The sequence below is a fragment of the Bos grunniens genome, chromosome 10, assembly GCF_055505025.1.
Source record: "Bos grunniens cultivar Pamir isolate PY7600 chromosome 10, Bosgru_T2T1.0, whole genome shotgun sequence".
In the NCBI taxonomy this organism is placed as follows: Eukaryota; Metazoa; Chordata; class Mammalia; order Artiodactyla; family Bovidae; genus Bos; species Bos grunniens.
Window position 1 is genome coordinate 83,069,883 of NC_141174.1, and position 13,413 is coordinate 83,083,295.

At 41.6% G+C, this 13,413-nt stretch overlaps 1 protein-coding gene across 1 annotated transcript in view; it reads left to right on the forward strand.

Annotated features, from left to right (window-relative positions):
• Positions 1–10,842: 10,842 nt before the first annotated feature.
• Positions 10,843–13,413, forward strand: part of HEXA (hexosaminidase subunit alpha) — a 31,628-nt gene continuing 29,057 nt past the window's right edge. The window contains exon 1 of the mRNA XM_086322680.1: positions 10,843–11,126. Within this exon, the coding sequence (XP_086178806.1) occupies positions 10,874–11,126 (253 nt within the window). The 5' untranslated portion in view covers positions 10,843–10,873. The remainder of the gene's footprint in view (positions 11,127–13,413) is intronic.

The window sequence follows — 13,413 nt, forward strand, 5'->3', positions numbered from 1 at the left end:
GGTATAGTCACATTGAAAAGCTGCTTGGCAGTATCTTCTGGAGGTGAATAAGCACATTCCCTTTTCAATCTAGTGTGTGAGTGTGCTCAGTCACTCAGTTGTGTCCAACTCTTTTCGACCCCATGGACTGTAGTGTAGCCCGCTAGGCTCCTCTGTCCATGGAATTTTCCAGGCAAGAAAACTGGTGTGCATTGCCATTTCCTTCCCTAGAGGATCTTCCGGACCAGGACTGAAACTGCATCTCATGCATCTCTTGAATTGGCAGGCGGATTCTTTGCCACTGCACCGCCTGGGAAGCCGTGGGTAGGGTAGGTGTGCAAAAGGACACTGTCCTCAGGTCCACCAAAAGACAGGCATCATACATGCCATGTGTGCTCCCAGCAGTGCTTTTTTTTTCTTTTTAGTACTTTTCATAATAGCCCCCAACGGGAAAGTACTAGTAGTTGGGTAGAAGAATGAAACTTATGGTAAATTCATGCAAAGAAATACTATAAAGCAATATGAGTAATCTACAAGCACATGAGAAATATGAATAAATCTCATAAATGTAATGCTGAGCAAAAGAAGCCAGACTTAAAGGGTACATAGGTATGATTCCACTCAAATAAAGTGTAAACCTAGCAAAACTAATCAGTGTGGTCAGAAGTCAGAAATATCGTGCCAGAACAACCCTGGTGCTCCAGTGACTAAGACTCCATGCTCCCTATGCAGGGGGCCCCGGATTCGATCCCTGGTCAGGGAACTAGATCCTGCATGCCACAACTAAGAGTTCAAATGCTGAAACTATATATAAAAAAAAAATCCTACATGCTGCAAATAAAGATCCCGCATGTCGCAAGGAAGATTAAAGATCCCACATGCCACAATTAAGACCCGGTGCAGCCAAATAAATAAATAAATATCTAAAAAAAGAAAAATCAATCTTCTATTAAAAGAATAATTTTTAAAAAAGAGATACCCTTGGGAGGAAAATGACTAGGGACAAAGAGGGGACACGCAGGGGACTTTTGGAGTGCTGGAGATGTTCTATGAGTTCTAATATGCATATTATACTTTAATAAAAAGTTAGATACATATTTTTTAAAATCAAGAATCTTAAAAATGTATCTTTTGTCTTGGTAATTTCACCTCTAGGAATCTATAAAATCAATATTTTATTGTTACAGATTATTCATATAACCTTATCTACTAGGAACTGTGCTACGTGTTTCACATACATTAACCTACTTGCTTTTGTGAACCAAAATTTTCCATTTGACTTCATAATTTGTTATTGCTAACATATAAATATAAAAGCTTTCTTTTTCTATTTATCTTTTATCAGGTCTTGACTGAAATTATTTTCATTCTAATAGTTTCGTTGGATGATTCTTGAATTTTCTAAGTAGACATCGTTATCATCTGCAAATGATGATAATTCTGTCTCTTCCTTTACAAAATGTGTCTTATTTCATTGATTAAACAGTTTTTTAAAATTTTATTTTTAAACTTTACATAATTGTATTAGTTTTGCCAAACATCAAAATGAATCCGCCACGGGTATACATGTGATAGTGACATCCTTATCTTACTCTTCACTTTCACGGAACGAACTCTATTGCCTTTTGTTGCATATGTACATTCATTTTCTTGTTAAAGAAGTTCCATTCTATTTCTGTTTCATCAAGATGTCTAATTTAGAATAGCCATATCAACTTCCTTCTTAACTTCTAGAATATGGTCCTTCTCTTTTCAAGCTATTTAATACAAACACTGCCTTAATGCATTTTCTATCGTTTAACTAGTTTTGCATTCCTGTAACAAAATGTTTGGACAGGAGACATTCTTCTTCTGATATGCTTCTAGGAGTATTTTGCTGTGGTCCATGCCAGGGTTGGAAAAGAACTCCAGACACGAGGCAGAATGAAAGGAGAATACAGTTTATTAGAGTGGGGGAGGGGAGAGTCGCTACTGGCACAGTAGGCCGGCTTCCTGATAGTCTGGGAGAGCCGACATTGAACATGGGTCCTTGGTCCATTATTATAGCCCAGGTACAAGGAGTGGGATAGTATACTGGGTGAGGGAAGAGTAAAGCAAATACCTTCTCCCTATTTGGGGTAGGAGGGGAAACAGGTTATACTGCTCAGGAGAGCCTAAAGATTCTTCAATAGTTAACAACCTGGGGGAGGCAAGGACGATAAAGTTCTGGTTTTTTTCTGTTCCTGTATTCCAAGATCCTCCTTGTTCACCTTGTTCTTTCGTCTTTGGGACACCACATATTTGTTTTTATAGTTGGCCTGAAATTATTTAGAATCTTAAAAATATATCTACATGTTTAGATTTTTCCTCCTCAATTTTTATATATTATGGTCAAAGAACCTATCCTATAAGAATTCTACTTGAAAACTGCAAAATAAAATGTGTTGGAAAGCTCTGAGTAAGAAAAAAAACACTGCAAAATAAAATGAGTTGGAAAACTTTGAGTAAGAAAAAAAAGAATTTTACTTTTTGTAATGTTTACATTTTTGCCAGTTTTTCTAAATGTCCTATGGACAGCTAATAACATATGAGATACAAAATTTTTATATATTTGTGGAGGATATAAGATTCTAAATCTATTATATTTAAATTACTAATGACATCATTCGAGATGTTCTTATTCTTATTTTTTTCTGCACTTGATACAATATTCTCAGAGAAATGTTAATATGTCTCACTATGATTATAATTTTTTCTTTTCCCTTATATTTATTCTGATTTTTGCTTTAGGTATATTTGTTTCTTTGTTGTTAGGTGTCTAATGGTTTCTGATGTCTATCTTCTTTGTGAATTGTACCTTTTATCATTAAAAATATTTATCTTTGTTTCATTCAATTTTGTGTGTGTCTTGAGTTCTTTTCACATGTTAATAAATGCCATCCTTGCTCCCTTTTTGTCTGCATTCTTGTGGTATATCTCTGACCATTCTTTCAGACTTCATCTAAAATGTTTCTTAACAGCCTGGGTAGCTCAGCTGGTAAAGCATCAGACTTTTAATCTGAGGGTCGAGGTAAGTCCCTGTCTAGGCACCAAAAATTAAACAAAATAAAAGGTCTCTTAACAATAACATTTAGGCTTTTTTTTTTTTTTTTGGCTCAATTTGAGAGTCTTTGTCCTTTAATGGGGGTATTTAAAGAATCTGCCTGCAATGCAGGAGACCCTGATTTGGCTTCTGGGTCAGGAAGATCCGCTGGTGAAGGAATAGGCCACCAATTCCTGTATTCTTGGGCTTCCCTGGTGGCTCAGCTGGTAAAGAATCCGCCTCCAGTGTGGGAGACCTGGGTTTGATCCCTGGGTTGGGAAGATCCCTTGGAGAAGGGAAAGGTTACCCACTCCAGTATTCTGGCCTGGAGAATGCCATGGACTGTATATAGTTTCAAAGAGGGTTTCAAAGAGTCGGACACCACAAAGCCACTTTCACTTTAACCTATTTACATAGGTCTAGATAGTTTGGGCTTATTTCTATCCTTTTATTCTTTGTATTTTTGGTTAATTATATATTCATGTTACTTTGTCCTATATCTCCTTATTTTTTCCAGAATGATCCAGCTTCTTTTTCTATAATGATGTAGAAGTCATGCATCTTGCTAGAGCTAAAAATTGATTTCAAGGCATCAACAGTAGCAATGAAAAGGTAAATACTAATGTTGGAAGACAGTAATGAAGTAGGCATTTTCACACATTATTGGTGGAAATGTACATTCTTATCCTACGCTTCTCAGTGTTTATACTGAGGGGGTGAGGGAGGTAACCCTAATTACGTGGCTTAAACCAGGGCTAGCTCAGCCTCATCCAAGCTACCAAACTGACGGATCAAATTTCCAAATGAAAAGCAAGGTATTGATGGTGAGAAAGGATGAAAACACAGTAGCTTGGCAACCAGTACCCTCTAAAAATTGTAGAGGGTACAATGTACAATGTACAAATGTCATTGTAGCACTGTCTGTAACTGAGAAAACTTGGAAGCAACCTAGGTGCATCGTAGGTAACTGGTTAAATTATGAAACATGTACACTATTCTTCCAGGGAGATCAGAAGAATCTTGATTTGGGACTTCCCTGGTAATCCGGTGATTAGAACTGGATGTGCTCACTGCCCAGGCCCCGGGTTCCATCCCTCACCAGGGAATTAAGATCCTGCAAGCTGCACGACAAGGCAAGAAAAGTAAGAAAAATGAAAAAAAAAAAAATCTTGATTTGCACAGAGTTTTAGAAAATAGCAGGATCTCCAGAGGAACAGATAGAAGAATGAGAGGATTCTCGAGCTGTAAAGTCATGGAAAGTTTTGGGTGTTGTGCAATAAATGTCAAGTCACAGGGGAATTAGAGATTATAAGGAAGTTCCAGTAACTTGACAAGCAAAGAGAAAACTGACCAGAGGAGTGGATACTCGGAGAACATAAGTCGTAAGACAGAGGGAGATGAGGGGGTAGTCAGGCCCTTAATTTCGGCCCATTCTGAAGTCTGGTTTTTCTTCTTGTCTGGGTTGTTATGTATATCACTTCAGTAGACCTCCTTTCCCCTGAAATAACATGAGTCCCTATATTCCTTGCAAGCAAAAGGCATGTCATGGAGATAAAATCAATGTATTTTGACTGTGAGAGCTTCTTATGACACATTTGTATTTTAAAGTTAGGAGGTAAGCTTCTCTGGTGGGATCAGTGGTAAAGAATCCACCAACCAATGCAGGAGATGTGGGTTCAATCCTTGATCTGGGAAGATTCCACATGTCGCAGAGCAGCTAAACCCGTGCACCACAACTACTGAATGTGTGCTCTAGAACCTACTTGGCACAACTACTGAAGTCCGTGCCCCAGAGCCCGTGCTCTGCAACAAGAAAAGCCACTGCAATGAGTAGCCCAAGCATCACCAAATAGAGAGCAGCCCCTGCTCTCTGCAACTACAGGAAAGCCCCTGCAGCAACAAAGACCCAGCACAGCCAAAAATAAATAAATAAAAATTTAAAGCAACTAAAAACAAATGCTCAGGTAAGCCCTTACCCTTATCTACATCTCTGATCTCAGTCTAGCCTACTAATCACTATATCCCCTCTGTGTTCCTTTTATCCCTCACATACTTCTCTTACCAGAGTCTTCTTTTCCCCTATTTTTTAGTCTTCCTTCCATTTTCCCATTTTCTCTTGACTATTTTTATGATCTCAACTATTATCTTTGAGCCGATGATGCCCAGAGCTCTCTTTTGAGCTCCCAGCCTGTATTTCCTTGGCCCTCCTAGACATTTTAACTCTGCTGTCCTTCAGTCTCCCCCATGCAGCATGTCTCAGAGTTCATCTTTTTTCCAAAACTGGCGCTTCATTTTGTATTCAGTCAGTGGCCCCATCATTTCCTCGGGAAACCAGACTGGTGCACCTTTTTCTCTCCTCTTTCACTTGTCCCCATCCCCGCTTCCCCCAGTTAGCTGCTGAGTTTGGTCACTTTGTATTTGAAACATCACTGCATTTGACCCATATCCCTCTTCCCCACTGTCACTCCTTCTGCTCAGATCTGTTGAAAGTTCCCTCAGGGCTTTAGTTTTTCTAAAACTAAAGAAAAACTCCCATGTAAATATATACCCAGGCAATTAAAAAAAGTCTGTGTGTAGGCTAGGACTGCAGAGAGACAGGACAAGGCCAATTATTGTAAGAAATGTATGTCTAGAGTTAGGAAAAGTTGTTAACAATTAGTTGGGGGTGGGATTTCCTGGTGGTCCTGTGCTTAAGACTCCATTCTCCAATGCAAGGGGCCTGGGTTCAATCCCTGGTGGAGGAGCTAGATCCTACATGTCACAACTAAAGATCCTGCATGCTGCAATGAAGATCGAAGATCCCACATGCCACAACCAAGATGTGGCACAGCCAAATAAATATTTTTTTTAAATAAATATTTAAAAAAAGAAAAATGTTAAACAAAAAGAATCAGGGGGTAAGCCTGAAAAGGGGTTGCTGCCCAGGTGCCTCAGTGGTAAAGAATGCGCCTGCCAATGCAGGAAACTCGGGTTCTATCCCTGAGTCAGGAAGATCCCCTGGAGGAGGAACTGGCAACACACTCCAGTATAATTGCCTGGGAAATTCCATGGACAGAGGAGCCTGGCGGGCTACAGTCCATGGGGTCGCAAAGAGTTGGACATGACTTAATGACTAAACAACAACAAGCCTGAAAAAATAACTGGAACGGCAATATGACTAAGTAAGAGAGTAGATAAGGCTCAAAACGAAGACAAACTGGACACAGAATATTTTTAGTAAGCTCAAGGAACACTGTAATGTTTAGTAGTGGGGAACTGGAGAGCGTAATTTAATTTCGTAGCACTGGACGTAGCACTGGAGAAGCTGGAGGTAACAGGCTGCATTAGAGGAAGTGATGCTTCCATATAGTTCATATGGAATGGGCATAAAGAGAGGCACGGAGCATAGCCAATTTTGGCCATCTCCACTTCTGTCAATGTTGACAAACTATACAAAGCTTAAGTCTCATTGGTTTGGCTAGCCAACACGGGAAAAGAAAAGTGAAATCATCCTTCCCAGGTGAACCTGCATTTTCTGAGCCCCACAGCACGTGAGAATGGTCAGTTGTTTAGAGAGCTCTGAGTCAACAACCCCAGACCTAATCTACCTGCACACAACTTTCCCCATTCAATTCCTCCTACCTATGTTAACAAACTGACCTGAGCAAATTTCAACTCTCTTCCCATTACTCTTCAGCTAAGACATTTCACTAGCTTCCCACAGACTTAAGAATAAAATCTCAATACAATCTTTAGCTTAGCTTTCAAGTAAGTATGATAGATATAAAAGCAATAGATTTTGGCATAGAAGACTTGGGTTCAAATACTGGTTCTGACAACTATCTATGAGACCTTGGTCAAATTATTTTAATTCTCAGAGCCCGTTTCCTTGACTGTAAAATATGGATGATAATTTCACACAGCTGGTGTGAGAGATAAATAAGGTACCATTTATCCAGTACACAGAACCTTCATCAAGAATATCCTCCTTTCCTTACTTTATCACTCAGCTTCAGCCTACTTTTTCTAAAGTAATTTTGTCAGTATTTCTCTTTATGCACTATTGTACTGAGTGCTGTGCTAAGTTGCTTCAGTTGTGTCTGATCCTTTGCAATCCTATGGACTGTAGCCTGCCAGGTTCCTCTGTTCATGGGATTCTGTAGGCAAGAATACTGGAGCGGGTAGCCACTTCCTTCTCCAGGGGACCTTCCCAACTGAGGGATCAAACCTGTCTCTTAGGTCTCCTGCACTGGCAGGCAGGTTCTTTATTATTTTGCTAAACTCTCCCAGAGTCTTACTGTCCCTCCCAGGTATCCTCTCTGGATGTCCCTCCCCTTCTACGTGCCACTCACAAAGAATCAGCAGGTAGGGCAGGCTGGGATCTCCCGGGTCTTTGAAGTTGAGTTCTGAGGAGATATGCCTAGGGCTAGGAATACAGCAGTAAATACAGAATTTGCCTTTAAGGAACTTTTACACTAGTGGAGAACTCAGACAAATGGACAGGCAATTACAATACTGAGATAAGTGCTCTGATGGAGAAAAATTTAGAGGGCTATGGTATCTTACCCAAATTTGAGAAGCCAGAGATTGACAGGGTGGTAAAATGTAAGTTTAGACCTTCAAGTAGGTGGTGGGAGTGGGAGGTGGGAAAGGCCTTGAGGGAGAGGGAATATGGTAGAAGTGAGATCATCATGGCACATTTCTCCTTAGCTATCCCCATAAACCCTATGCTCAATATGCCATCTTCTTCCACACCTCTGTGCTTTGCCCATGCTCCTTCCCTGCCAACTCATGTTTTGGAAGCCAGCTCAAATCATTTCCTCTTGGAAAGACTTCCTCAGGCAAAATTAGTCATTCCCGCCTCTCTCCTTCTACACTAATGATTCCACTTTATGAGCCAAAAATCTGGATACACTGTCTGACAGTGAATTCTTTTCCTGATAGATAAACTAATTTTATTAGATGCTATAGATATTGTGGCTCAGCTGGTAAAGAATTCACCTGCAATGCAAGCGACCTTGGTTCAATCCCTGGGTTGGGAAGATCCCCTGGAGAAGGGAACAGCTACCCATTCCAGTATTCTGGTTTAGAGAATTCCATGGACTGTATAGTCCATGGGGTGGAAAAGAGTCCGACACGACAACAATTTTCACTTTCATAGATATGGAAGTTAAATCATATTTTATTTATCTAAGTTGTCTTTAATAAAAAGAAAAAAAGAGAAAACAATCATATATAATACATATTATCTGTGTCATTGTTTTTGTTATTCATATAAGGGATAGTTAGGGAGTTTGGGATGGACATGTACACACTGTCAAAATTGATGGCAATGTAGTATATATACAAAACTGAACAATTTATAATGTTAAATAACCATTAATTTTAATTTTTGCTACTATTACTGCTAGGCTCTGAATATTTAATTGGACTCTGATGATTTTTTAAAAATTTTAATGATTGTCTATTACTTTTCTGATTGTCTGATATACTTGTCAGAGAGGGAATAACTGGAATATGTTTAGAATGCTGCTGCTGCTAAGTCGCTTCAGTCGTGTCCAACTCTGTGCGAATATCTCTCAACAATAATCTCTAAGTATTTTCATTAGTAATTTTTACAGTCTCCTTATTTGGGTCCAGCTTCTTCATTTTGTGGCTCTTTTATGTAAATTACTTCTCTCTCCTGATATAGGTTGAGTATCACAGAAAGGGGAGTTATGGCACTTGCCCAGTCCTGAAACCCCACTTTGACCTTGCTCTCACCTTTAACTTGCTTTGAACTCTCCCCAAATTATTGATCCTGAAAAAAAAAAAAATTATCGATCCTGTGGGACAGCTACCTGATTATGAACTTGGTTCTTCTGACAATGGTTCTTGGATCTCCTCCCTAAGTAATTGGGTAATAGTGGTACTCCTAACTGGTGGAGTACTCAGGCATTTGTTAGTGAGGATGAAAATTTAGGTTTAAGCAATATAGAAATTAGTGTAAATATGCAATATTAGGATCTGAAACCGAGAGATCTAATTTCTACTTCCTTTGCTACAAGCTCTGTTCTATTAAATAACATAACTGACCTTCTAAGAGGAATTTCTTGATGAATCCTGAAAAGTTAAAAAAAGTGAGAGATAATATTTATTTGATTTCCCAACGTAAGGTGTGTATGATGGTGCTGCTTAGTCCCTTCAGTTGTGTTCGACTCTGTGCGACCCTATGGACTATAGCCCTCCAGGCTCCTCTGTCCATGGGATTCTCCAGGCAAGAGTACTGGAGTGGGTTGCCATGCCCTCCTCCAGGAGATCTATCCAACTTAGGGACAGAACCTGGGTCTCCTGCATTGCAGGCAGATTTTTTACCACTGAGCTACCAGGGAAGCCAGTGATCCATGTATATATAACTGCTAAATACCTGGAGAAGGGAAAGGCTACCCATTCCAGTATTCTGGCCTAGAGAATTACACGGACTGTATAGTCCATGGTGTTGCAAAGAGTCGGACACGATAGAGCAACGTTCACTTTCACAGGTACCTAAAGCCTAGATATAAGTGATCGTGATTTTTAAGAGACTTTTATTTTTAAAAGTTCATTTTCCTGATCTTACCATTTTTCTAATTCTAAAATGCAATTTTATAATTAAAAAATTACCTACTAACCAAATAATGCCTCACAACAGCACTATTTTTATCTCCTTTTGCAGTGAGGGATTCAACTGTGCTCTGATAATCCAGTGGCGAACAAAGAAGACAGGGTCCTTGATTCAATAAATATCTGTGTTCTCACTGATCAGCCTTCAAGCCCCTTGACCTCTCTGCTTCCAGATACCCACTTTTCCTGGATCTATAGCTCTCTTCCTTTCCCACTGCAGGAATTAAAGCTCTCATTATCTTCCAATTCCAAAAAAAAAAAGCCTCCCTCACTGGTTTCTTATCCATCCAACCACTCAACATGAGATTTCTAAAATGCAAATCTTCGGGCTGATTTTCAATTTCCTACTGTACTAAGTCCTGATTCTCGGACTTTCTATGTAAACCCCTGCAGAATTTCTCTCTGGGTATAAGACCTGTCATCTCTGGGTGTTCTCCAGTTTGCAACCAAAGTACAAGCAATGTCTTATCGCTTGCATTAAGTACAGGACCTAGCCTGTTTGTGGCATTTTTGTCTGTGAGGAGGGGATCTGGGGGCAGTTACTGGGAGATTATTAACCACTAAAGAAGAACCCACTCAAGAGCCAGCAAACGGGTCGCCTCAAGCTTGCTCTGAAAGTACACATCTTTTCCCCAGTCATAAGTAGTTCCCATTTTTGTAATCTTGTGATGCATTCTCTAGCTGAGCCATTCTGACTACCTAATTCCAACCCCTTTCTGCCCCACAGCATTTCGTATCACAAGGGCCTGTGGTTTTAAGTCTCCATTTTTTTGCTTCTTAAGTTCCCTGGGCCTGGGACGTCCTTTACCTCCCAGGAAGCCTGGCGACCTTTTATTCCGCGTTCACGGCTCGGGAGACTTTCCTTTCTCGCTCGCCCACTCGGCCTCCCCACGTGGGGCTTCTATCCTCTGGTGCGCATATAGTTCTGTGATCGCAGGCCTGGCAACTGTGGAGGTGCATTAGCTACTGCTCCACCAGTCCCGGGAACCGCCTGAACTTGAACCATCGCCGATGCCCTGCACCATCCACCGCAGGCCGCAGGAGCTTCGGGTTCTCTCTGGGACTGGAGGGATGGGAGTCAGTACTCCCGGGTCACCGGTGAGGAGCTGTAGCGGGTCACGTGACCCGCCGATTGTCACGCGGGCACCGCTCACCTGACCAGGCTGTCACGTGGCCCGGCCGGCTGGGAGAGAGGAAGCAGACCGGCGGGCCATGGCAGGCTCCACGCTCAGGTTTTCGCTGCTGCTGGCGGCAGCGTTCGCTGGGCGGGCGACGGCCCTGTGGCCATGGCCCCAGTACATTCAGACCTCTGAGCTGCGGTACACCATCTTCCCGCAAAGCTTCCAATTCCAGTACCATCTCAGTTCGGCCGCGCAGGTTGGCTGCTCCGTCCTCGACGAGGCCTTCCAACGCTACCGTGACCTGCTCTTCGGCTCTGTGGCTTTCCGTTTTCCCCACCCCATAGGTGAGTCGGACCTGCCCAGTCTCGTTCCCGGGCTCCGAAAGGCCCTGCCTTGGGACAGCTCCCCCAAACCTCCTGAAACGCCCTTCCTCTGCCTTTTGCCCAACCCCCTCGTCTGTCCCAACCCTCTAGCTTCCACTTCCACCTGCCTTTTTTCTCCAGCTGTCCTCTCAGCCTCCCCAAGCGTTGGTTCCCCACCTCCATTCACTTCTTCACTAAATTGACTGGCCAGAACTTTTCTGTAATCCTGCCGTCCTGCTATATATTTCACCAATAATGTCTGCTTTAGGACTACAGTTCAATCAGAATAGGAAATTCCTAAAAATACTGTGCCAGTAGACATCTAAGGTGATCCCTCTGAGGGTGTTCCAGTGTCCGGGTCCTAGTGAGGTTGTGATCAGGGCTGCGCAGAGGAGACTAGAACTAATACCCACCACTGGTAAGACTAGACATGAGAGATATACTGACCTGTGTAAAATTACATAAAACTGTCTGACCCCTATTAGGGAAATGTTTAAACTGTGAGAGGAAAATCACCGATCACTTCCATAAGGAAACGAGTTTTAAGCAGCCACTTAAAGTGAGGTGGTGGATATAATTGGCCAGGACTGAAAGGAGGGTATTCCAGGAAGGAAGGAAGGTTTGAGCAGAGGCACAGAGGCTTACGGTTAAAATCACAGTGCTGGAAAAAAAAAAAAAAATCACAGTGCTGGGCTGGTGTGTGTAAAGAGGGTGGGGGGCTGGGGACCAGTGAGGTTGAGGAGGGTGTAGAGTTGAAATGAAGAGTCAGGAGTGCTTTGGATATGGGCTTCATCTGAAATAGCATGGGCTGGCAATTTTTCTTTAAGGTGGTTACTGAAAATTGTGCTTGTGGGGTTTTATCCATTGGGAGATAATGAAAACTGTTTTGGACGAACATTACCAAAGAAGAGATAAGAAACTTCCTTCTCTGATGTTCTTCCTGTGGAGTCTTCCCTTTGGAGCACAGTTTCCTAGAGAGGCTTTCAGATGACTTGAGCCATAAGCCATAATCCTATTTCTGCAAAAACAAGGAAGAATCTATGGAGGAGAACAACATCAACAAAGCCCAAACCATAGTATATTTCCCAGTGGGATTGAAGAAAACAACATATGCAAGTTGTTGTTGAGTCTCTTAAGTTGTGTCCAACTCTTTTGTGACCCCATGGACTGTAGCCCACCAGGCTTCTCTGTCCATGGGATTTCCCAGACAGGAATATTGGAGTGGGTTGCCTATTCCCTTCTCCAGGGGATCTTTGCCACCCAAGGATCAGACCCAGGTCTCATGCTTGGCAGGTGGATTCTTTATCACTGAGCCACCTGGAAAGCCCCATATGCAAGTTAAAACTTAGCTAAAGCTTCCAGTGTCCTCGTAGGCTAGCTCCTCCACCAGAGATCAAACTCATGCACCGTGCCTTGGGAATGCAGAGTCTTAACCACTGGACTGCTGGTGAAGTCCCCAGTGCTTTCTTAATGCAGCACAACTTCTGATTTTGAGCCGCTCCTTGAATTCAGTGAAGTTCATACTTCCAGGTTTTCTAAAAAACAAGTCTGGTGTTGAGTTTCAACTCTATTCTGAACTTGCCTCCAAGGCTTAGCTGTAGTCCATTAATTGCTAAATGGTTTGTGGAAGTATTTAGTACTTGTAATTGACAGGTGTTTCTGCCAACTGGAAGGTATGTGTTACATGTTGTTAAACTTGTTAAACAGGATTATTTTAGGCCCTAGATACTTGAGTGAACCTAGTTGTCTGTTTTGATCATTAAGCCACATCCTGTTTGCAGATCAAAGATCTGATTATTTGGGATAGCATCCAACTAATGTTGCTCCAAATACTTTTTGGGGTGCTTGATGGAGTTAATAAAAGTCCAGGTAAAATGACTAAATCTGACTATGTCATTTGACTGCATTCTTCTTTGCTTTTCTTGAAACTAGTTGATTGAAGCCGTAGTCCTTAATGATTATCATAAAGTTCTCATCCTGTTCTGATGTTTACATGTACACCCCTGTGAGTTTTTTAGGATGCCATTGTCCCTGAACAGAATAATCCCCAACCCGTTCCCAGACCTTTTAATGTAGAATGGAAGGAAGATTATTGTATGAGTATCTGGATCTTTCTACAGCCATTATCAATATTTGATTAGCTCATCCTCAGATGTTAAGTGACCAGGTTGATAAGTGGCAGAGTTCATGATAATCTGAATCTCCTAAAATTCCTCCTTTGGCCATTCCTTCTATAATTATGCCCTGAACATAGATATTTAATTATTTG